Raw genomic sequence first — 27,124 nt, forward strand, 5'->3', positions numbered from 1 at the left:
GGTACAAAAATTGTTTTGGGAAATACAAAAAAAAATCATTGAGGCTGCTACATTTATGTAAAGAAGGGAAAATAACACTATGTAAATATTGTATGTAGCTGTTTAGTCAGAATAATTCAAATACTACTGGGATATAGTAACACAAAATGTTTTTAAAATTTTATTTTTAAAATGTGAAGTTCAAACTATTTTTAGGAATAATTATACAAAGTAACACAGCAAAGGGAAATATTTGTTTTTCAATGGATTTTCATACTAGTCTTTCTGATAACAGGAAATTCATATAATTAATCATGTAATTATTGAAAGCATGCCTCAAGGAAAAACATTTCTTGAATTGAAAAGCACTCACATTATTTTGATGACTAAGATCACCAATATGCTCTAGCTTTACAATGAAGCCAGCCCTCCCTTGATGGATAATGAAAATTGGCTTTCATTGATAGATATGAAAAACATGGGTCAGAATGAAGAAAAACAGGGGATAAAATACTCTTTAAGAAATCCAAAATTATTATACAGTTTTCCTTCTTTGATAGAACTGACTTAAGATTATAGAGATAACGTTTTACCATTTAAAATGATTATTTTCTGTTTTAGAGACTTAGATTATTTAAAAGATTAGGTTTTTCCTCTGATCTTGTCAGTTGATACTGACCCTTCTCCTTAGATTACCCATTGTTCTTTGTGTTTTAATTTAAATGCATTTTTATGAAGTGATATTTCATAATTCCTTTTTTGGTTTGGCTTATTCTCCTTTCAGACTCTAAGTTCCTCAAGAGCAGGATATATCATGTCTCTCTAGGGGCTAGAACAGGAGTGGGGAACCTGTGGCCTCAAGGCTACTTTTAGCCCTATAGGTCCTCAAGTGAGGCCCTCTGACTCAATCTAAACTTCACAGAACAAATCCCCATTCAGCCTCGAGGTCACAGATTCACCATCCCTTGATTAGAATGCTCTACATACAGTAGGCACATAATAGATGTTTATTCCTGTAGATCCTTTAGGTAGATCTGTGCTTTCAGTGATATGAGTAGTCCCTCTACCAGTGTAGATTACTGCTTTTTTAATGCCTTTTCCTCCTAGGTAATCATGGTCTACATTTCTTTGTAAATACTCTACAGTGGATAGAACTATTTATGTATGCATCAAGAGTATCCTTGATGAAAACATTAGAGGAGAATAGGCAAGCTTTCATAGATGGGTTCCTAATTCAGACCCCCATCTTCATAGTTACATAATAGACTGAGAGGCATAGAGAATACGCATTTTGGTATATACCCTGAAATTATATTGATAGTGGTCTATCTTCCAATATTTGGTGTGAGCAATGCAAGGTCATATAACTAAGTAGCCTATGTTGCTCACTGTCCTTTGACTGCATGATAAGCCCAACTCCTCCAATTCCTTTATTCATCTAACCAAGGAAAATTAACCTTTCATTTAGTTGCAACATCTTTTAAGTCTTCTGATTTAACTTACAGTGAATTTACAGAGAATTTCAATGTGGATATGACTCAGTTCTTTCAGCAATGTGTTTTTTACATTTTGTAGAACAATGGCAAATTAAAAACATACAGTTAAATGACTAATTGCAATAGTCTAATTCTACCACTTGGGCAGCTAGGTGGCATAGTGGGTAGAGCCCTGGGCTTGACATCAGGAAGACTCATCTTCATGAGCTCAAATCTGGCCTCAGACACTTGCTAACTGTGTGACCTTGGGCAAGTCACTTAACTGTGTTTGCCTCACTTCCTCATTTGTAAAATGAGCTGGAGAAGGAACTGGTAAACCACTTCAGTATCTTTGCCAAGAGAACCCCAAATAAGGTAATGAAGAGTTGGACATGACTGAAAAAGACTGAACAACAACAAAAATTCTACTGCTTAGATAACCCAATAATTAAGGAAGCTTTAGTAGTGTCTGTCCTTCTCTCTAACTTACCCCTCATGCCACCATTACTGCAGATGTGTAAAGGAGCACAGAGTTAAAGGCCACTTTGCATTTTCATCCATTTGCTGAATAGACACAATCAAAAAATTTTCATTACCTGGTGGTCAGTCTTCTGGTGATGAATGTCACCATACTTAACACTGTTGGTTGTTACACAACTGATAGAGTCTATCGCTATCGCCATACTTGAAGTCTTTCCAACTAGCGAGAATCTCTCAATGACTCATCATCGAGACCCAGTGCTACTACCACACTACGATGAAGCCGTGGAGAAAGGCTTCTATGGAGGCTTCAATTATATTGCTATAAACTGGTGTTTGCCCCAATTCTTTTAGAAATCAAAATAAATTCTATCTATATAATGAATTTTGAAAGTAGGAGCCATTGGAAAATGCAAATCTTGTAATCAGGCATATCACCAATTGCAATAAATGAAACAAAATGTCTACAGGATAGTACTGAAGTTTTGGAGATTAGAGTTATCTTTTAAAAATATTGGAGGGTGGCTAGGTGGCATAGGTAGTTAGATGGTGCAGTGAATAGAACACTAGACCTGGAGTCAGGAGAACCTGAGTTCCAGTTTGACTCAGACACTTAACACTTACTAGCTGTGTGATCTTGGGCAAGTCACTTAACCCCAATTGCCCTGCCTTCCCTCCTCCAAAAAAAAAAGCAAAGAGAAAAATATTGGAGAAGAAAATGGCAAACAACTCCAGTATCTTTGCCAAGAAAACCTCAAACAGGCCACAAAGAGTCAGACATGATGGAAACAACTAAATAACAACAACAAAAATATTTCCAAAGTGCTGAGTGTTAAAATCCTTCTTAGTAAAAACAAATAGAAAATTCCACATTGGGAATAGTTATATCAGTGCAAGAAGCAGACTCCATGCATAACCACATTAGTTTTGCAAACAGTAGTAAAATTTGTGTTTTTCAATGGAATAAACAGATACAGAGAAGAAGAAGGTGCCATTTTTACATAGTCACTTTTCTGACTATAACTACTCTTTAAATGATATAACATTACAGGCTTGAGGACCCTGTGGGATCCTAAAATATGTAACTGCTTTGAGGAAATAGGCAGCTTTAGCAGCAGGTGGTCTAATTTTGTTAGCAGAACCACTGGAATGGGGGTGGTGGGAAACTTTCTGGTGTTTTATGCTGAAATGACTAGACAATAACAAGGTAGGGCAATTTCAAATATATCACGCTACAACTTCCTTATCAAAAACATTTCTGGCATACCATTTTCCCTATGTATATAATGTCTTAATGTGAAAACATAAATGTGTTTAGAAGGTATATGTGAAAATTAACCTCTATATTATAGATCTCTAAATAGGAGACAGTCATTTTTATTTGTACAGGTTTGTAGCTTCACAGCAGAAGACTGCATCTAACCAACTGTTTATAACGAGGTAATGTTCCACATTAGCTGAGTAATGTTAAATGTTAGCCCGAAGGGCTGTCTAATGTTCAATGAAAAAAAAAGCACCCAACCTGTTCCTTTTCCCTGAGGTTCGAGCAATTTAATTTACCAGTTCAATCAGAAAAGATGCAATCACAAAATAGCAGGTGCTTTTACCCTTTTAAGAGTGTGTTTTGGTTTATAAGCAACTCCCCAGGCTAATGTGGAACATAAACATATTGTTGAACATTAGCTAGAACATATGTGTGTACACATACATACACAGAAACAATACTTTGTCATGTAAAATATCAAGCATCGATATGCATGCCTTTTTGTTCTGTATTGATTTAATAGTTAATTCTTTACCACAGCACATAAATATAAATGCCATGCACAGGAGGGAGCATAGTAAACATTATATGATGAGGAATGGTATTTCTCTAGTATTTCACCTATAGTGAACCTTTCAACTTAGAATTTATACGCCTTTCAACAAGGACTCTGTTACATTTAAAAAAAAATGCTCTTCAGTGCCACAGATATTTATGGTTGCCAATATTTACTATAAAGTAATAACTTCTACTCTACTGAAAATATGTGATACATAAAAAGGGAACAAATAAAAATTCTGTGTTTTTGCTGCAAAAATTCACCACAGAAAATGAAGAAAAAGTTTTCTCTCCCTACATCATCATAAATCTCCTTCATATCACATTTATTCCCTTTCTCAATATTAGGCTATGTGAGATTCTATACCATATTCTAGAGTGCTAGGCAGTATTGTGGATAGGTGGTGTCACACAAAATTAGGAAATTCAATTAAAAGTTCAGCTCTAACTACCACTTAAGCAGATGAACTATTTCCATAAGCAGCACAGAATTATCAGTGAAAAGCGAGGGCCTATATATATTATTTGAAAAGCAAGACTTTTTTAGATATACCAGCAATAGGTAACATAGTACAGTTAATAATTCATTATGCACTAACTCATATTTTGTTATTTAGTGTATTGGTAAACTTAAATATTTTTTATTAGGTTCAGTTGGCAAGTTATTTGGTTCAACTTATTAGAACTAACCTCCAAAATGTAAGTGATGACCACGTCTATATCTCTTTTACATCAAATTCTGGAATCATGGTATCTCAGTCGATTGCTGTCCACAATTAGTTCTGTGATGATATCCAGTTGGCTTAAACTAGACCCAGATGGTAGTAGTGAGTTGGGGCAGGGATAACCAGGAGTATGATAGCACAATGGTTGTGTATTAGCTCTTGGTGAAATAATTCTAAGATTCAACTAACCTTAGTCCCACATATCTATCTTTTACTTAGCTATCAATTTAGCTTTAAATATGTCTCTTCTAGGCCAGAAGCTTATGAGATAAACATAGAATATTATATTTTTGTTGACATACTTTTGACATTAAAAAAAAAACCCTGTAAAATTTAAAATGGGGCTTGGGGAACAGGCCCAATGTCCTTGTGAGGCAAAGCAAGCAACAAATTCACTCCTTTTTTTACAAAATTCTCTTAAAAATTTCTTTTTGTAAAAACTCTGGATAATTCCATGCCAGTTTAGGTTACTTAATGCTTATTTTAAAAGCATTAATTTTATACACATAGGACTGATGAACCAAACTCTGGTTTATATCCATAATCCGAAATCAAAAACAGGAAAACTCAGTAATTAGGTTTCCATTTATATTTCTATTAATACCATTTGTTTCTTTTAATTAATTAATGTTCTTCCTTGATTAAAGTCATTAATGTTCAGAAGTAAAGTAGAATTTGCTTAAAGTTTTACATATACTGACAAAAGCAGAATCTAGAGTGAGTCAACACATTGTGTTGACTGAGTGGGAAAATGACAGTTGTATCTTGAAATGTTACTACAACTGAGAAATCCAAGAGTAACCAGTAGATATTTAGTCAGTCTAGAATTACAAATCATATTTTATATACCCATGACCTGACCTGATGAAGAAACTGTTATCTGAGAACTCATCTCTTGGATTAAATCTTAAAGGGAAGAAAGAGCCCATGTCTGTCTGGTTTGTTTGCAATATCCCCTAAAAGTAAGCTCAACAGAATAACATGGGTCCTATGATATTTAACTGATAATTGCTAATTAAAAAATTCACATTAAACTCAGACAGCAGAGAAAAATTTATGAAAAACCAGAAGAAGGTGAATTAAATCTAACCACGGCATGCCAATTCGACATCCATGCTTATAAAGCTTAGCTTTATTCATTTCTTTCGTGCCTCTTTGGTGTCTCTTTCTTACTTTATGTTGTTCTATTTTATGTCCTTCATATTTCAAATTCCTTCTTTTCTTTTTAGTTTCTCCTGTTTCTTTCCTTCCTGCTCCCTCTTTATATCAGGGGACTAAAGAATATTAGGGTTGGGAGGCAAATTAGAGATTACCTAATCCAATCTCCTATTCAACACAAGAGTCACCTTTAGGACATCCCTGACTTGGTACTTATCTAGACTCTGAATACAGGTAGAGACAATTTTTTAGGAAGCAGCTCACTACACTGCTGGACAGCTCTAACTGGGAGAAAGGTCCTCATATCAGGTTGAAATGTGCCCCTGTAACTTCTATCCATTACTCCTTGTTCTGCCTTTGTTCTGTTGTAAGAACACAGAACATACTTCTACCCTCTTTCATATGACAGTTGTGAAGATATTTATCATCCTTCTTTCCTCCAGCTTTCTTTTTTGGAAAAACCCCTTCAGGTTCTTTTAACAATTACACATGACCTAATTTCCAGGTGTTTCTTCATTCTAATTTCCCAATTTCTGGATGTATATGCTCTAGTTTATTGATATTCCTCTTAAAATACGGTGGCCACAGTACACTAGATGTGGTCTGACCAGTGGGGCTATTATATTAAATAACCTGACATCCTATTTCTATTAACACGGCTAAATCCATCACATTATTGTCTCATACTGAGCTTGTAGCTGTTTAGTATTCCCAAGTTTTTTTTAAAATATATAAATTGCTGTGAATTCAAGCCTCTAGCATTTTTATAATTACTCTTTTGGGCCTAAGAGTCTGATTTTATATTTATACTTATTAAATTTCATTTTGCTATTATAGCCCAACTTTCTAGCCTGTCAAACTCCTTTTAAATCTAGATTTAATCATCTTTCATATCATTTATTCCTCCTATTTCTTCATCACCTGTACATTTGATGCCTTTTTGTCTTTTTAATAATGACTCAAACTTACATAGTACTTAACATTTATTTTTACCAAGTGCTTCTCTAAGTCATTATTAAAATCACTAAAAAGGATCAACCAAAGATTGACTTCTATAGCATGCTATTAGAGACTTCCTGCCAGGCTGACATCAATCCGTTAATCAGTATTCTTCAAATGTTGTTATTCAACCAGTTTTGAATCCCTTTAATTGTGTTTCTATCCCATCCACATATCTTGTTTAAAAGGATATTTTGGCAGACTTTGTCAGATGCCTTGATGAAAACAAGATACCTATTATGGAATTCCTTTAATATGCTATCCTAGTAACCTTAAAAAAAAGGAAGCTGTTTGGCATAACTTATTCTTCATGAATCCATATTCGTGCCAACTGATTGCTTTATTTTCTCCCTAAGACTTCATATACTATTGGGTTTAATGATCTGGTGTCAGTAGAAAACTTGTTGTAGTGTGCAGAATTCCATTTACTTGAATAATATAGAAATATGTTATCCAGAATTCTTCATTTTGGAAAATAGGACATTTGCTCAATTCAGTCTCTGGCACTACTCTTATGGGCAATTATTTTAAAAAGATGATTGACGTTGCTTTTGTGATCACATTACGAAGTTACTTTAACCCCTTCGATATAATGGCTAATTCTCATGACTTTTTCTTTCAATTTCTTTTTAACTTTTCATCTGATCCTCCCCTTTCTTTATTCCCTAGCTCCTTCCCCTCCCTACTCTCTACTTCTTTGTTTTCTTTAGGGAGAACATGTTGCTGTTCAGGTTTGCCATCATCATAGTGGCAGTAGAATTTCTAGAGCAGAATACTCCTTTGTGGTAGGGGAGCATTTAGCCATTGATTTAATCAATTTTCCTTTTTCTTTTTAGTGAAAATTTGGGCCACTCATTTTGTCAGATGTGACTTCTAAGAGTTTAGTGACAAATCTACTATCCCTTTGTCACATCTTTGTTTAGTGGGCATATTCATATTCCAATTTCTCTAAATGATTGCTACATGACAAAACTCTAAGTAGCATTCATATGAGTCAGTAACTTCTAAAACGGAGAAACTTGCTTAATGGATGAGATCCATCATTATTATCAATACCTGTCATTTAATTTTGCTAATAAATAATTTTATTCACAATTCTATGAAACAGGGTACATACCAGTGACTCAAGAGAAAAGGAGCATCAAGAGGTAAAGTGAGAGGTATCACAAAACTGGAGAGTATAGGAGATGGGAATGTTATTCTGAAATCTGTAAAGGGTTAGGCTAGAGACTGGAGCTGTGCTTTCATTATAGTCTAGGAAACTCATTCTACCAGTGTGGGTCAGCATCTTCTAAGAAATTTCAGAGTATTTGGGAATTGCCCAGAATCCTAAGAATTTAAGTGCCTTGAATTCTTAAATCTAAAATTTATTGTATCAAACCAAACTAATTAATTTAGACTAATTGTGACTTTTTTGGGGATGGGACCTGGGATTTCACTGGTCCGGGGAACTTCCCATTTAGTGTGGATCAGCACAAATACTGAAACTTTGAGTTTTAGAGAATTGCCAGGGACAATGCAAAGTCTAGTGGCTTACTCAAGGTCACACACCCAGAACAAGTCAGAGGTGGAACCTAAGTGTTCCTGATGATGAGTCCTAATTAAAACAAATATGCAGCAGGTCTTTTCTATTGCTGTTAAATACATATGTTAAATACTAATTTTTTTTACATATATTCTATTTTGGTTACTCTTTAAACTTAGTGCCATGATTACATCGCATCATAATTTCCTATGATGTTAGGAACCAGAGAATTACAAATAAATGTGTAAAAAATAAAAGCACACTTCAAGAATTTTTACCTTTTTCCATGCACAACTGCCCCTGGATCTTGGGATTTTGCCTCCAGTTCCTGAACTTCATCTACCAGTGTTTTAAAAGTGGCTCTCTTGATTCTGTTTCAAAAAAATTTCACATGAAAATTCTCTTGAAAATGTGAAAAAAAACCCTAGCTACTCAATTTAATACCATGATAATAATTGATAAGTTCAATGATCATCTAGAAAGGTCAACAATTATATAAATATTAATCTCAGCTATGTCCTTTTTAAATCTCAAAATAATCATGCAAATTGCTAAAAGAAAAATATCTTTGGCTTAACATAAAAATGTTGATAAACAATAAATAAATATACAAAGTCAATGTCAAATGAAAAATTTATATTGTGGGAGTATTTAATGTTCTAAAGCATTCTTATAATGAAGAGAAATTGACAAGGTTTCAGACAAGCAAGGAAATCTCCCTTCACTCTTCTAAATATTATCATCAGAAACCTTATGCATCTGAAGGGAACAAAATTCTTACATCAATCTCCTTTATGTCTGGGATGGTTTCAGTAAAAAACTCCAAGTAATTCTCCTTGGTGCAGTGCTTCTCAATGTTAATATGGACTTCCTGCTTTACTTCAGTTTCTCTACTGAATGGAGTGGCATTTGTTCAGCCGCTCAGTCAACCCTTTCTTCTCCTAATTTTCTTTTTTCTAATCTCATAATACTATTAAATCTTGTAAACTGCTGAAAAATAAGCTCTGAAGATGACCTCATATTCAGAGAAATAGGTCAGTCATACAGAGGTAGGCTTCTGTCTATAATCATATACATCAAAGACGGATAAACTTACACTTTGTATACAATGTCAAGAAGCAAGGACGTCACAGGAATAAATAATAGTCCCATCCAGAAGACTCCAGAACTAAAGAGCATGGCTGCCTGAATAAATAAAAATAAACAAATAAACTTTTAAAATAATTTGAAAAGCTCTGAATATTATTAAATTTATAATAAAATTAAAAAAAATTCAGGCCACCATTTTGTATTGACAGTCATTCACATAATTATGTAAAATGGGTTTTGATTTAAGAACCAAATTTGTGAAAATTTTAATTTATTAAATCTTCAGAGTAGCTTTCCTTTCTACAATATTCTAATGGTATTAAAGTTTTAGATTGTGAACTTTTTAAAATAGAGTTTTCTTTCTCTGTTGATCATGAACATTGGGAGGAGATAATAAATCTTGACATTCCTATATGCCTTTTTAATGGGCTGGAATATCATGCTCCACTTTTTTCAAGCAAGAGTCCAAGGAAAATCTTGTACATTTCCAACACCTTGTAATGTAATTTTCAAATAAAAATGAACTCTAACAAAAATAAATAAAACTTGATTTCAAAATCCCATCACTATAGCATTTGGTTAAATTATGTAATATCATAATTATGTAATATAATTTCCCTACAGCATAGGGAAAATAGAGATATCACTAACAATAAGCATTTGACTGGTTCTGGAGAGAAATCAGTTTTCTTCTCTTCAAATTAATTATATAACTTGCTTCAACACACCTGTTATGGCTGAGCCAATGCCAAAGCAAATAACTTGCATGTAAAATGAGAACAAATTGTATTAAAATAAACAACTTGCCTTTGGATCACATGCCAAGTATCCATATCAGAAATAGTATAGTTGCAAAGAAAATGATTCTATCATTAATAAATTACTGTCTGTTAGTTGTCTGCAATTACACTAGAAAAATGGTTTTGTAATATAATTAGATTACACAGATTAAAAGCAATGGTGCCACACAATGGCACCAGAAAATTCTTACTTCATTTCTTAGAGTCTAATTACTTCTAAAAAGCAAAATTTGTAGATTCTAATGGAAACCATTTAAGAAAAACACTGTTATACTTTCTCTAAAAAGTAGCCAACTAACAAGTTACTTTAAGGGATAATAAAAAAAAAAAGAAATCTCTTATGTTGCAGACAATTGAGGAAAAGTTCCCAAGAATTTAGCTTTTATGTAAAATTATACGTTGCTCTACCAACATAATTGAATAACGAACATATCATTATTTATACTCAGAAATTGAAAAAGACCACTCTTATGAAGGGTCTAGCTGCTTTTCAGAGTTTCTGCTAATATTGATACGGAGTCATAGTCAAGCATGCATATTAGTTCTAAGAAGTAATATTTTTCATTGCTTACGTAACATATTCAGCACACACATTAGCAGTTCTGAGGCATAGATTCTGTCTACACCAAGCAGAACTCCAAAAATTCTCCTTTAAAAACTAAAGTCAAAACCATTACAAAATGGTCCCCCAAACAAACAAATTCTGCAAATAAAATTAACCAATAATACATGGATTTCACAGAACAACACCCATATACCTCTGAAACCAAATGAGAAGAAAAATATTCACATAAAAGTCACTTTATTTTATAAGCAAAACATGATCTTGGACATGTTTGCTGACATTCTCAATTGTTAAAACCAACACTAACTGTGTAATAGGAAATGTCTATCAAGGCTGGGGGTGGTGGGGTGTTGGTGGTTTGTTTCCTAGGAAGCTTTATAGTTTAAAGATAACTGTAGAAAGGTCATTTTTTCATATATAAAAAAGGCAAGATAATTTTAGGTATTTTAATCTAAAATATCAGGTTTGCCAGGCTTCATTTCTAATGTTTTTATTTTCCAGGGTAACACAGGAAAGGTTTATTTCTGCTTTTGCCACCTTGTACTAAATGTCTGCTGGTGAAACAGCAGAAGTGGCGATGTAGGTTTTAGGATGTTAATTCTGACCATTGTAATGCTAACTATGAATGAAGGAACAACTGGAGCCCAGTATTCACAGCAAACCCAGCCTTTGGCTTTACAAATGAACAACAAGAATTGAGGAAAAAAAGTTTTTTTCTGCGTCATATTTGAAAGCCTGTCAGATTTTTTTTTCTTTTGCAGAGTTAATCCAAACCTAAAAGATTTAAAGCCGACATTCGCATTAAAGACAGAGAGCCTCTTTGTATTTTTTGGAAAAAAAAATAAAATCCCACAGAGGTATTTCCTTCCTTTCTGCACAAGAAAGCTCCCCCTCACTCTGTAGAAACCATTTTTGTCTCTAACTTTTCACATCTCTCCACACACAGGCAGGTCATCTGGGAAATGGCAAACCAATCCCTTTCAGACAATGGCAGTAACAGGAGCAGCCTGTTCTGGGGATGGACTCTGGCTCCCTCTGTTCGAAGTTTACAAATTGTTCCTAATGTGTGAGATTTGTGGTCTATGCCAAGTTTGCCCCTGCCCCCACCCGGCCTCGAGGCCTTGTGAAACCAAATGGAATCTGCCACAAAAGTGGCTCCCGGGGGACTTCAGAAAGAATCAGAAAATCAGGGTTGCAAAGCCTGGTAAATTGAAGGCCCAACAAGCCCAGGAGGGAAAACAAATAACCTCTTGTCTCTGCACAGTGACAAGGACTCAAAATTATACAAATGGGACTTCAAAAATAAATGCACAGTGTTTCAAAACTCAAGTTATAGAAAAGAATTATCCTGCAAAATCTCTGTGTGAACTTGTTGAGAAAGGACTTTTCAGAATCCATGTGTTCCTGACCTCTATCTAAGCAAACAGTAGCAATCCTGACTGAGATACCATGAAAGGGAGACAAATCTCTAAGACTGGGGAACCAAGAGTTAGCTGTTTCACAAATTTTTCCAAACTGTTCAACGGCACTTGAACAAGAATGGAACATCTCTCTTTCTCACATCTTTTCTAATATCTCCTTTCTTCCCCCCACCACTTCCTATCTCTATTTGAACACTCCAGAGCAGTCAAATCCTCATTTTTTCCTAAAATCTCCATTTTCTTTTTTCAAACCAAATAACAAAAGCAAAGTACTTTATATTATTATCATCTCATTTGACCTTCAGTACTAACCAGTGACATACAGGTGCTATTGTTTTCTCCACTTTACAGCTAAAGAAACTGAGGCAAGGAGAGTTTAAGTGGCTTCTATGTCCAATGGGACACAACTATTATTTGCTTTGAACTTAGGTCTGCCAGACCCCAAGTCCAGTGCTCTATGCATTATGTCCGGCTGCCTTCCAAGTCAAATGTAACCTAATTCAATTCCGATAGCTTATAGGTTTAACCATGATTTTCTGTACGTATGAAAACAAGAAAAATGTGACAGACTACTTTTTCTAAAATTTTCCATCTATTTATAACACAGTCATGAACTTTAAAAGAAAATAGTGATAAGGGTATTGGAAGTTATCAAATATTAGTCATTGAGTATAATAAGCTAAACAGAGGTAACATCCAAGAAGGAAAAATAATAAAAGAACAACTTGCTGCCTTTGATGAGCTTAACCTATGAAACCTTGATGAATTAAATCCCTGGATACTGAAAAAATTGGCAGATACAATCACTGGGTCCCTCCCTGTAAATGACATTTGAAAGGTTAGAGTAACAGGAAAATTAACTGCAGAAAGACAAATACTGATTTGATATATATATATATATTTTGCTTTTTGGAGGGCAATTGGGGTTAAGTGACTTGCCCAAGGTCACACAGCTAGTAAGTGTTCCAGTATCTGAGATCACATTTGAACTCGGGTCCTCCTGACTCCAGGGCCAGTGCTCTATTCACTGCGCCACCTAGCTGCGTCCCCTGATATTTTTTTTAAAGAAAGAAAATAGATTCTAAAAAAAAAAAAGTGGTCATTGATTTCAAATTCTAGCAAAATTCTTGACTAAAGAAAAAAGGAATTAAAAAAGAATAAATAATGAGAATAATAAAATAATTAAAGGATATGACTGGTGAACATCTAGAATAGGAAGCAGTGAGTCTAAAGTGCTTAGTACAGTTGCCTGGCATATAGTAAGCATTATATAAATGTTAGTTGCCATTTTTGTCATTATCATCATCATCATCTTCTTCTTCTCCTCTTCTTCCTCCTCCTTCTTCTTCTTCATCAACATCAAGAAGAGCCAGCATGACTACTTCAGGGGAAGTTGGCACAGTGAAAAGATTGCTGACCCTGGAGTCAGGAGGATTTTAATTCAAATCTGGTCTCAGTCACTTAGTAGCTGTGTGACCCTGGGCAAGTTACTTAACCTTGTTTGCCTCAGTTTCCTCATCTGTAAAATGAGCTGGAGGAGGAAATACCAAACCACTCCAGTATTTTTGCCAAGAAAACCCCAAATGGGGTCACAAAGAAAACATTTAAATAGCAACAAAAATGACTTCATCAAGAATGGATCTTGCCTAAGAAACCCAATTTCCTTTTTTTTTGTATAGGGTTATTAGATCAGGGCAATGCTGTAGCTAGAATTTTACCTACACTGTAGCAAAGATTTGACAAAGTCTCTCATGCTTTTCTTGTGGAAATGAAGAAGATATATGAACGAGAAGATGATATAATTAGATGAACTAGGAACTCTTTGAGTAGTGTATTTCAAAGAATTCTGAGAAAGAATTGGTAGGATTCCATGATCTCAAAGGCTGCATACTTATCAGAGTTGCAGATGATAGCTTGATGGGGATAACTAACAAGTTAGATGAGTTAATAATACAAAAGATTTTGACATGGTAGAATGTTGAGGTGAATATAATCAATTGATATTTAATAGTAATAAACACAATTGCTTGTACACAGGCTCTAAGTATCAACTTTGTAAGTAGGGCATGTTGGAGTCATGACTAGACAACAATTCATCTGAAAAAGATTTTAGTGGACTGCAAGTTCATTGAGTCAACCATGATATGGCCACCAAAAATAAATGTAGTCTTGGGATTTATTAAGAAATTCTTAATGTTCAGTGAGTGAGGTAAGAGTTTCATTGTATACTACTTTGAAGAGACATCTGAAGTATGTGTTTATTTCTGGGGAAATCATATTTTAGGAAGGACCTCAAAAAGCCAGAGATTGTCCAGAGGAGGATAACAAAGCTGGCTTTGAAATCACAGCATGGGAAAATTAGGGAAAAGAACTGGTGATGTTTAGTCTGCAGAAGAGAAGGGCTAAGAAGGACATCATGGCTGTTTCTAAGCAGTTGAAGGGCCTTCATGTGGAAGAAGGAATAGACATGTTTTATTTGACTTTAGAGGGCAGAACCAGGAACATGACTGAAATTTGCAAAGAAGCACATTTTAGTTTGATGTGAGAAAAAGTTCCTAATAATTAGGAATATCAATGCACAATGGTTTCCTTTAGGACGTGGTGAGTGGCCCTTCACTGGAGATTTCCAAAAGATAGTCGACCATTTGTCAGGTATATTGTAGACAGTATTCTTGTTCATGTATGAGTTGAACTAGAAGACCTCTGAAGACCTGTGCAACTCTGTGATTCTGGGTAGTAAATCGGAGGCAATTTCAGGAACCTTCATTTAATTCATTCCTTATTTAGGGCTGGTTCCAGTACATAGAAAATGATTTTATTGCAGGGCACTTTTAAAATGCAGCTTCTTAAAATATAAAAACTACCAGGATCTTTCATGATACATTTATTTAGTGCCCTTTTGAGATAAAGATGTATCCTAACCTTACTATCAATGGGTTATAAGTTCACTTGAAAACATTTCTGCTTACTCTGAAGGATATTCATAGAGTGTTAGTTTCCTTATTCAAAGAATATAGTTTTGAGAATGACTTTAGCTTGACTGATATGAACTTAAAGAACTATGAGATTTATTACTTGCTCAGAATTATTTTCTTTTAACCATAGATCAGAGGAGTCCCATTCAATAATAGTAAAACCTTTTCCAAAATCCCAGTCTCAAGAAAACATTCTGTTTCTGTCAATGGTTCCTTTATATGGTGTTAAATCAAGCATAGTGAAATACCTGGATACTAGAGGCATTCACCTATTTCTACTTTTTTTCTTTTTAGAAAGTGATGATAACCAGAGTATCATTGAAGATGTAGAGATTTTTCTAGGTAATCAAGATAGTAAGAAGAAAGCCAAAAGATGTCAACATTGAAATAGCCCTGTTCTTCCCAAGAAATCCTTACAGAGTTAACGTCAGGTGTAAAAGGGTTTTTTTTTGGACCATTCTTTAAGATTGTGACTCATTTTAAGGCTATTATCAATGAAATCTACATGCTATTTGTTGGCAGGAAGAGCTTCAGAGGTGATAATCCCACTATCTAACATTTCTATAAAGATTTCATCGAATCCTCAAAACCACTGGAAATATCATGCCCATTTTTGTAAAAGAGGAAACAAGTTCAAAGATGTGAGATGAATTCCATGGTCATATAGCCAGTAAACATTGAAGAGGATTCAAATCCACACATGTGCTGATTCACATTCTGTTCGCTTCACTAGACCAAGATTTTTCTCTAAGACATATTGAAGTGATCTCTGAAATCCAAAACATTCTCCTTTTCCAAAGCTAATGGCCAGATTGCTCCAGACAAGTTTCATTTCCCTTTGTCCTCGAATCTCTGACATGCTGGGCCCACAAGGCATATCTCGTGAGGATGCTTTTTTTTTTTTTCAGATTCATTTACTTTTTCCACATAGCTCTGAATACTTCCTGTCTTCCCAAATGAAACATTAGGTGGATAACCCTTACTCTAACATAATTCTATAAAAACATGAACTCACTGTTTCATGAATAAATTCATCTTTTATTTATTCATTCATTTCTTTATTGGGAGGCAATCAGGGTTAAGTGACTTGCCCAGGGTCACACAGCCAATAAGTATCTGAGGCCCCAGTTGAACTCAGGTTCTTCTGACTCCAGGACTGGTGCTCTATCCAAGGTGCTCAACACATTCATCTTTTATATAATTAACTTATAGCTGTCCAGGGAATGTGTACTGGTCTAAGAGTCAGGAGACCTGAGTTCTAAGTCATGACTGTTCTAACTTGCTTGTGTGACAGTAGAATAACAATAACAACTATCTTTATATAGTACTTGAAGGTTTGAAAAGTGCTTTGGAAATTTTACCTCATTTTATCCTGATAATTCTGAGAAAGAGTTATGTTATCCCTATTTTATATATGAGGAAGCTGAAGCAGATAGATAGATTAAGTGACTTGTCTAGAATCACAAAGCTAAGAATCCAAGGCAGGATCTGAACTCAGGTTTTCCTGATTACAGGTCCAATGCTGTACCACTTCACCATTATGTGCCTCAGTTTCCTCATTTGTAAATGGAGGGGCGTGGACTAGAATATCTGTAAGACCCCTTTCAGTATCAACATGTTTAGTATTAAATTACTGTAAAACACATTATTTATCACTATTTGACTTAGTTTTTTGAACATTTTTTAGACATGAATATTTTTTGCTAAATTTTATCTTTCAAAAGTATGGTACCAAGTTACTGACCCTTGTTTTTCTTGAATACATGGAGGTTTGGAAGACTGGACAGGAAGAGGGTAAAGGGTTCTGAGAAGGTCCTTATTTCAAAAATATCTACTCCATACTTTCCAGAGAAATTAAATAGTCCTATGACAGTAATTACAATATTGGTGTGAATTACCTCCAAACAAACATCTAGTATCTACTCCCTAGTAGCTTACTCCATGGTAAAGGAGTAGGAAATACATAATTTGTGTACATGTGGGAGACAGTTGGGGAGAAGAGGCACTTTTGGAGTAGGGGACATTCTAGGGAGAGTGGATGGGAATAAGAAATCTGAGTGCAGGGCCTCAAATATCTCAAAAGGAAGCATGAAAGTGAAGGGACACTTTTTTTTCTGGGATAACAGAAGTACAGGAATGGAAGTTTCAGGAGTCAGAATCAAATTTTGCTTCCTTTTCAATTTTTCTGGAACAGGGACTTGAGTGCTATGTCAGACTTGGGCATTAAGAATATCCCTTTAGCAGCTGTGTGGGGATGGAATTCAGAGAGGAGATATTAGGAGCTGAGAGACCAATTAAGATGCTCTTGCCGTAATCCAGGAAAAGAGATGAGGAGAGTTTGAGCCAGGGAGCTGGCTGTGTGAGTAAAGAGGAAGAGCCTGAGACGAGACATGTTATAGAGGGAGAATCAACACAACTTGCAAACTGATTAGATATAAGGTGAGAGGGAGGGAAGAGTTCGGGATGATTCGCCAGATTTGAGGGTGAGTGTCTAGGAAGTCAACAGAAACAGGGAAGTCAGGAAGAGGCCTGGATTTTAGACACAGTTGAATTTGAGGTATGGATGGTCACTCATTTAATCAGTAAATAAATATTCATTAAGCACTTACTATGTGCTGTCACTGTGCTAAGTACAAGTGCTGAGGTTAAGAGTAAAGGAAGAAAAAGATTTGGTTAAAGACAAAAGAAGAGGGATTTGTATTTGCAATTCCTCTGAGGATTGAGAAAAGGAACATGATTGAGGGTTAATGTGGGGGCCATGATGTGAAGGAAAGAGCTAAGAAGGAGACAGAGCTTATGATAACCTATTTTTTTCAATGAAGAATGAGGTAAGGGTTTATGTTACAAAGGAGAAAGGAAGAGGTCAGTGCCCCTTCTAAAATGTGGTGCTCAGAAAGAAACATAGTGCTCCAAATGCCCTTTTGACCAGGGCAGAATAAAGTGACATTATATTCTTTCTTTATATTTGTTTTAATGTAGATAAAGATAGATAGTATATACACAATGGGTATTAGCAGATACCTGGTGTAAATGAATGCATGGCCTAGTGAGGCATTCTCTAACAGTGTTTTACTATTGCATCTGACACTTAACCTGTTTGCCTCAGTTTCCTCAACTGTAAAATGGGGAATATAATAGCACCTACCTCCCTGGGTTATTGTGAGGATCAAATGAGATAATAATTATAAATCACTTAGCACAGTACCTGGTAAACAGCAGGCACTACCATAAATGGTAGCTATTATTAGCCATTTTATTTTTCAAAAATTTTTAAACATTTTTATTTAAAGTTGAGAGTTCCACTTTCTCTGACTCCTTCCCTCCCTCCTCTCCCCCTTCCCTGAGATGGTAAGCAGATATAGGTTATAGATATGCAATTATGTAAAACACTTCCATATTAGTCATTTTGTTCAAGAAGACGAATAAAAGAAAATGAAAGAAAGTGAAAAACAGCATGTTTCAGTCTATATTCAAATAATATCAAATCTTTCTCTGGAGGCAGATAGTATGCTTCATTATTAGGCCCTTGGAATTGTCTTGGATCATCGTATTGCTGAGAATAGTTGTCATTCACAATTCTTCATCAAACAATATTGCTGTTACTGTATACAATGTTCTCCTGGTTCTATTCACTTCACTATGTATCAGTTCATATAAGTCTTCCCAGGTTTTCCTGAAATCATTCTGCTTGCACTGCCATTTCGTATAGCATAATAATATTCCATTACAATCATAACACAACTTGTTTAGCTATTCCCCAAAAGATAGGCTCTCTTCAGTTTCCAATTCTTAGCTATCACAAAGAGCTACTGTAAATATTTTTGTACAATTAGATCCTTTTCCCTTTTTGGGGGATGTCTTTGGGATATAGACCTGGCAGTGGTATTGGTGGGTCAAAGGGTATACAGTTTTATAGCCCTTTGGGCATAGCTATAAATTGCTTTCCAAAATGGTTGGATTGGTTCACAACTCTACCAATAGTTTAGCTATTATTATTATTATTATTATTTTTTTAAGCAATTGGGGTTAAGTAACTTGCTCAAGGTTACACGGCCAGTTATTTCTGGGTGTGGTGCTGAGTGTCTGAGCCCGGGGATTTGATCTCCAGGTCGTCCCAACACTGGAACCGGTGCTCTTACTCGCTGAGCCACCTGGCCACCCCTAAGCAATTGGGGTTAAGTAACTTGCTCAAGGTTACACGGCCAGGTGTTTCTGGGTGGGTGCTAAGTGTCTGAGCCTGGCATTCGATCTCCAGGTCTTCTCAACACTGGAACCGGTGCTCTTACTTGCTGTGCTACCTGGCCGCCCCTTAGCTATTATTTTAATTCTAGTCAGGAGAAACCTTCATTCAGGTCAAAAAGATTTAGTCTGAAATGAAATGTTATCAATTCGATAAACATTTATTAACGTTAAGACACTAGATACAAGGATTTACAAGTCACGTATTATAGGGTAGGTATGGTGCTAAGTGCTTTACAAATGTGATCTCATTTGATCCTTACAAGAATCCTGGTAGGTGCTATTATCATCCTAATTTTACAGATGAGAAAACAGAGGCAAAGAGAAACTAAGAGACTTGCTCAGGTCACACAGCTATTGAGGATCCAAGGCCAAATTTGAACTCAGGTCTAACTTCAGACCTGGTGCTCTCTGCACTGTGCCACTCTAGATGCAGAAGAAATGACTAGCTGAAAGGAAGAAAGTGTTTTTCACTGGTGAGGTGGTGGTGGTGGAATTGGGTACTGTTAGAGAAGACACTATGTCACTGGTTCTTTAATGGAGGGAGAAACTTTAAGAGGAAGGAAAAGGGTGTGGACAGAAGCTCTTTCCAGGCACTAGGGATGGCATGAACACGGGGGAGGACAGGACAAGAAACATCCATTCATCTCTCATAGTTGATCAGAGGTCTAATACTCTGCTTACACAGTCCAAGTTGGATATACTGTGGAGGACTGGGGAACTGAAAGGAGCTTTGTTAAAGGTCAGATTCTGAAAAGAAGGCTTTATTCTCCTCACTATTCTGGAGCAAGGCCTTCTATCACAAAATCATGAAAAGAACTCTCTGCTAATTGTTTTGTGGTCTCTTATTTTGTCCATTTTCCTCAAGCAATTCTTCCACTGTACTGGGTGTTTTGGTCCACAAACATACATTAATTTGTACTTTTTCTGTGGTCTGCAAAATCTTTAATTTCTTCATTATACTATCCGACCACTTTCTGGGCATCCATTCTAGACATGTTTAGGAAGCCAACTTGCATGTTTCAAGATTTTTCTCACTTTGTTTCTGGGAGCTCATTAAATCTTAAAGGCTTTTTTTTTTTTTTTTTAAACTGATGCTAAGTATAATGCCAATGACTTTTATCATTCAAAATTGAATCTTCAAGTATCACCCATTTATTCCTCACTTCCTGTGGGGGTAGGTGCCATATTATTGTACAAATTCTGTCACAGTATAGCATTGTATTCCAACTTTGTAATGCACGTTGGCTCAAAGCCATCAAAGATCAGTCGAAACCTAAGATGCTTTGGGAAAAAGAAAAGTCATTGCAGGCACTCTAATGCTTACGTGTTCCAACTTTGTCACTGACCATCTGTGTGACTTTAGGTGAATCATTTAACCACCTTTAGTTTGCCTGTTATTAGAATGGGGCTAATACCTCTCATCTCACCCTGTCAGTAAGAACCATTATCAGGATCAAATACTATGGAAGTGAGAGCCCTCTGAAAGGGAAGATGACTTTATGTGCCAAGCCCCTACCAGCTATTTCTTAATTACCTTACAATTAATATTATCTTAATAAAATCAGATCCTATGAAAAATGCTTTTGTCAGTGCTCACTTTAAGAGAGGAGGAGCTTTCAGGGTGGCTAGGTGGCGCAGTGAATAGAGCACTGGCCCTGGAGTCAGGAGGACCGGAGTTCAAATCTGGCCTTAGACACTTAACACACACACACACACACACACACACACACACACACACCAAAACTAGCCCTGTGACCTTGGGCAAGTCACTTAGCTCCAACTGCCCTCCAAAAAGTGAAAAAAAAAAGAGTGAGGAGCTTTCTCTTACTGCTTCTTCTTTTCTCTCTAAGATTCAAGAAATGGAATTTTCACATGGAAATTCATACTTTTTAATGTCCTACTTTTCAATGATGTATAGCTGTAGTAGAAAGGACCAAAGTGTAGGGCAGGGATGGCTAAGTTTAAGGACTTGATGAGACATGGGACCCTGTAGAGGTCTGAAAGCTGTAAGGAAGATGGCACACTTGCCTTTTCTGACTATAAACCTTCCACTTTACAAAAATGTCAGCCTTCTCCTTATTGTATCATAAATGTACCATATTAGTGCATTTAGAAGCCTTTTGGGTTTCCTGTCTGGCCACAAGGTGAAGTTTTGTTTTGGACACCTTTGAATTAACTGAAAGTAAGCTGTACTACCTGTAACAAAGATCTAACAAACAAAGTGACTGCTTGTCACTTAGGGTATGGCAAAACAAATTGTGGCACATGATTGCAATAGAATACCACTATACTATAAAGAACATGGAGAACAGAGAGAAACATTAGAAGAACTGTATGAAGTGATACAGAGAATAAAACGTAGAATCAGGGGAATGACATACATAAAGACTACAATGATGTAAATAAAAAAATGCCCCCAAATTTAGCTGAACTAAAATTAATTGCAATGATAAAAATTCTGGTCCCAGGGAACAGCTGAACAAACTAATTTCTGTCCTCTTGGTAGAGACAATGAAGAAAACAGGAGTGGGGTATTGCATATACTGACAGATATACTGTTGTAATATTCTGATATAATCTCACAATACATATAAAATGGTATAATAATACTGATATAATTCTGTTAGTTGCTTTTACTTTACTGGGTTTCTTTGTTACAAGGGAGAATAACAGTGAATATACTGGGAAATTATTGTGGTATAAAAAATAAAGGCATTAATAAAACAATAAAATAACAATTAAAAATGTTGATTTCAGAATGATCATCACATCATTCTATTCTTTCCTTGCGATCCTTCCTATGTTGGCATCAGGTTTGTATTTACTGTTAGGCATCAAAATTTCTATTATTTGAACCTATGGTTGAAACCACTTCTGCAAGATTCTCCCTTAATGATGATGCTAAATTCTCCACCAGAACATTGGCATTTAGCATAAGACATATTCCAATAAAGTTTTAGCTTTAGTCATTGTGTTAGCTTTCTTACTGAAAGCTGCAATTGGGTATAATTGTAATGTTTCATTTGTTTTCCTTAATTATGATGAAAAGCTGTTTTCATTGTTCTAAGTTTGCTTTGTATGGAACAAGTGATACACTGTGGATGAGGGAGAGCTGGTTCTTTTGAACAGTGAATGTGGAAAATAACCATAGATTCAGGAGTGGCTAAACAAGTTATGATACAGGATTGTGATGGAATATTATTATGCTATAAGAACTGATGCATGTGATAAAATCAGAAAACAAAAGGATAGGGCACATAGACTGGGCTTATGATTTCTTTTTTTAAATTTATAGAATAAAACAAGCATTTCCATAATAGTATAAAACAAGATGATTACACACGAAACTGCAAATCTATTATGTACAACTTGCTGTTCCTTTTAAATATAGAATAAAGTTATATAAATTTCTTTTTTTTTCTTCCCTCCTAGATTAAGATTTAGGAGAATGGGTGGAGAAGATAAAGAAGGGACTATAAGAGACATGGGTAAAATAAGAAGTATGAGGGTAAGGAGAGAAGATAAGGTAATAAGGACAGGGCAAAAAGAGAAGCTGAGAAGGAAAACAGTGAGTAAAAATAAAATGGAAGGAAATTCACAAATAGTAATTATTATAAGCAGATTTCTTTGTGGTGGCAAAGAACTGGAAATTGTAGGGATACTGATCAACTGGGGCATGGGCTGAACTACTTGTGGTATATGATTGTGGAACTATGATTTCACTGGTATTGGGAATTCCCAGGATTTCTGATTTTATCACATACATCAATTCTTACAGTACAATAATATTCCATCACAATTGGGAAATTTCATCTACCAAAGCATCTTTTCTACAATTTATACAAAATTGTAAAGCAGAATCTGGAAAATCAAATCCAACAATATAAGTGGAAAGAACAATAAAACATTTAAAATTGAATGCTGTGAAATTATAATGATCCAAAATTGCCCAAAAGAAGAGAAATAAGAAGGTGATTTCCTCCATATTTTTCTTTTTTTGCAGAAGTGGGAGACTATGGGTTTGAAACACTGTAGATAATATCAGATTCTCCCTCACCCCCCCGCCCCATGTATTGGTTAGTTATACACAAGTGTTTTCTTTCTTTTTCATTCTTTGTTATAAGAGATGCCTCTTTAGGAGGGAAAGAGAGAAGGAAATACACTGGGAAATGCAAGTGATCTAAAAATCAAAAGAACAATGAATATTATTATTATTATTAGCTAGCATTTATATAGCACTTTTAAGGTTTACAAAGTCTTTTGTATCTGTTATCTAATTTACAAAACAGCGAATGTGGAACCTTCTTTCCCATTGAGCCCTAAAATTTATTTTCCTTCTATTTTCATTTTCCACAATTGACAATGTCATTGGCATCTATGCAATTAAGGTTAATGTCTATTCTGGGGAATGGAGATTATAAGCAGACATTATCACAGCAGGGCCTGGTCTAGATATGTTTACATAGTGATATTTTTACAAAATTAGAATCAGGATTAGAACTCAATATTTCAGAGTAATTTTAATCTGAAGTTATAATGGCTATAGAATTACACAAGCAAGATAATGTGTGAACTTCACTCTCATCTTTTTTTACATAAAAAAATCTTCCTATCAATTCCTTTCTTGATCTGCCTTATAAAAAATAAACTCATCAATGCTTTTGATAACATTGTTTTCATTTCCCATGACACTCTGCTAATAGAGCTGTCCCTTATAGTAAGTTAGGTAAAAGAAACAGCCTCATTCCACACTTGTGGTCTACCACCTCTCTACGGCAAGGAGAGAAGTATGTTTCAAGACTGAGAGTCAAAATGGGTCACTGTATGGATATGAGTTCTGAGGTCTTAGTGTTGTTTTCTCTTATTGTGGTCATTATTCTTCTTGTTTATTTCACTCTGCATAAATTCATATCATCTTTCCAAGTGCCTGCATTCTTTGTCTTTTCTTATGGTGCAAAAGTTCCATTATATTTCACATGCCACAATTTAGCCATTGATAGTTATCCACTTGCCTTTCAGTTTTTTTTTTTTTTTGTTACCTCAATGTCCACTATTAGTAATATGTTCTTTGTGGGGTCTTTGTCTTTGACCTGCTTGGAGTAAAAGGCCTACTTTGGCATTGCTTGGATGGGGGTATTAATAGTTTAGTCACTTTTCTCATAGATTTGCTATGTTTTACCATACCACAAAATGACCTTAATCCTCTCCTTACTTTCCTAGAGGCATAGTCATAGTCTAGAGCTCACTTTCTAGAAGCAGCCCAAGTTTCTCAGAGAATTTGGACTTGGGTACAGAGATAGATTTGTATGATGTGCCAAGAGTGTCTGAATTCAGCACTTTTAACTATAGAAGGACTCCAGGCTTATCCAGTCAGTCTCTCTAGCAAGGCAGGAACTTTGTATTGCCTATGATGCAAATAAGTACAAAACATTGGGGAAAGGATAGGATGGATGGGTTGCTAATAGATTCTAATACACACACAAATTTATTTGGTTACAAAATATTTTACTATTATATCTTAATCTAGAGATGAAGGAAATCTCTGCTTGGACTGCCTGAATCATAAATACTCTAGCAAATGTAAATTAGATATCCATTCATACTAATGAATTCATAGTACTAGCAATATATTCAGTTTAGATTGGTTGCTATTTTTGTAGATCCTGTTTTATAGATGAGGAACCTCAATGTATGCATTTAGTGCCTGGCTCAAATCCATGAAGCCAGAAAGTCTCCAAATCAGAATTTGAACTCAAATCTCCTGGCTCCAGCCCTCTTTCTCTTGCACCATTGCTGGCACAAATGAATCCACAATCAACTCCCAGGGTTACTGGATATTTGTAATATTAAGAAAATGGCTTCTGAGACTAAATCACTGTTTCCTCTCTTTCTTCCTCCCTCACATCTGGTTAAGACATGAGATCAATCAATCCATCAACACTTATTAATGAAATGACTAAAATGTGGACAGTGCAAGAAAGAAAAAGAGAACCTGGGGACATAGATCATATAGAAATTGAATAATCTCCTTATAAATAAATAAAATCATTTTATATTTTAAAGCTTAGTATGTACATTTCCCAAGCCACAGCAAATGGCTTTGGGGGAAGTGATAAGGGACCTGTACGTATTGCTACCAATATAGCATAAACACTTGGAAATAAAATGCTCCTTTTGTGTTATCAAGACGAGGCACCATTATAGCAAGAACCAGGAATAAACCAGATATAACTATGCCAAAGAAAAACCATAAAATCTGTGAATAAGTTAATGAAAAAAATATGAAAAAGAATACTTTGTCAGAAAAAATAAATTTTGTATTATTCTATAATCTTGTGCTAAACTACTTGATACATTTAACAAATTATTCATGGGAATGATGAATTTGTTTATATCCCATGGTATTAGGTGAACTGAAGATTTTAAATCATTACTCTAATATCATTATAGGTAGGTAGTGAAAATTTACATACTAAACACTTCCACAATATGATAGAAGTAGTATATATTTTCCTAATATTGTGGTGTATTTGTTGTTTTATCTCTATAAAACTTATTAACTTTATAACATTTATAAAACCTTATTTTGTTGTACTTGTTGAGTCAATTAAGCTGTGTCTGATTCTTCATGATCCCATTTGGGGTTTCTTGTCAAAGATACTGAATGGTTTGCTATTTCCTTCTCCAGCCCACTTTTACAGATAAGGAACCGAGGCAAACAGGGTTAAGTGACCTGCCCAGAGTCACATAGCTAATAAGTGTCTGAGGCTGGATCTGAGCTCATCTTATGAGTCTTCCTGATTCCAAGTCCAGTACTTCATCCACTGTGCCACCTAGTTGCCTATAAAACTCATTATTTGAGGAAGAATTTGCTAATCTGTAAAATGGGAGGGTAAAAATAACTATACCACACATTGCAAACAGAAATGAAGGGTGGTAGATAACTTGCTTTCATATATGTATTCTACTGATAACAGAAAAGGCAACAAATAGAATTGTTTGAAATCAAAACAACTCCTCCTACTGATGTCATGACAATTCCTTTAAAGAAAGTTGAATATTTCAATTAATAATTAATAATCACACAATTATTTATGGTTCTTACATAATTGCTTAAGGGGAACTTTAAGGAATGTGTTTTCCAAATGGAGATTATATGAAACACTCCCTCCCCCCCCAATTCATAGACTGTTGTTGTTGTTTTAGTGTAAAAGGCAGCTTGATATTAAAGAAAAGATGAAAAGCAACCACTGATTTCTGGTAGAGCTACACTTGACTTGATTTATGATCACAAACTGGAATATCAGGTCAGGAGCATTCAGAAGAGTGTGGCACTTGGAGTTAGGAGAGCTGGATGCGAATTCCAGCTCTAGTTTCTTGAACTTGAACAAGCCACACATTTTTAAAGTCTCAATTTCCTATTCTGCAATAAGGGAATAATAATACTTGCATGACCTACTTTCATGGGGTTGTTCTAAGGAAAGCACTTTGTAAACCTTTCTTACAATAAAAATGTAAGTTATTATTACCTGGTTCCATACAGCTAAAATAATATTTGATTTATTGAAGCAAATGTCATGATGACATTTCTGACTCTGTACATTTTTGTAGGGCTTAGAGATCTCTGAAAACAAATTGTGCCAATCTATGGGGAAGGATTTCTACACTTGCAGTGATGGAGAAATCATTCTTCAAAAGAGCTACCATCTGACTTACCAAGTCTAATGGGTCCCACCTGCCTTATATTTTCCTGCAATCAAGACCATTCTTTATGACACTATTTCAAACTTAACTTTCTATGTGACTTTAGCTAAGCCACAGAATCTTTTTTTTCCTTATCTTAATATAGCCATCTTTACAATAAATATG

At 35.2% G+C, this 27,124-nt stretch overlaps 1 protein-coding gene across 4 annotated transcripts in view; it reads right to left on the reverse strand.

Annotated features, from left to right (window-relative positions):
- The window catches only part of ATP8A1 (ATPase phospholipid transporting 8A1), a 285,893-nt gene that overhangs the window by 7,048 nt on the left and 251,721 nt on the right, over positions 1-27,124 (reverse strand). For all 4 annotated transcript variants that reach the window (XM_069105159.1, XM_069105161.1, XM_069105160.1 and 1 more), the window contains 2 exons: positions 9,260-9,348; positions 8,442-8,534 (listed from right to left, as the gene is read on the reverse strand). In XM_069105159.1, coding sequence (XP_068961260.1) covers positions 8,442-8,534; positions 9,260-9,348 — 182 coding nt within the window. The remainder of the gene's footprint in view (positions 1-8,441; positions 8,535-9,259; positions 9,349-27,124) is intronic.

This window comes from Petaurus breviceps, unplaced genomic scaffold (genome assembly GCF_028583685.1).
Source record: "Petaurus breviceps papuanus isolate PSGF00001 unplaced genomic scaffold, PetGlider_PUasm1.0 76, whole genome shotgun sequence".
NCBI lineage: Eukaryota > Metazoa > Chordata > Mammalia > Diprotodontia > Petauridae > Petaurus > Petaurus breviceps.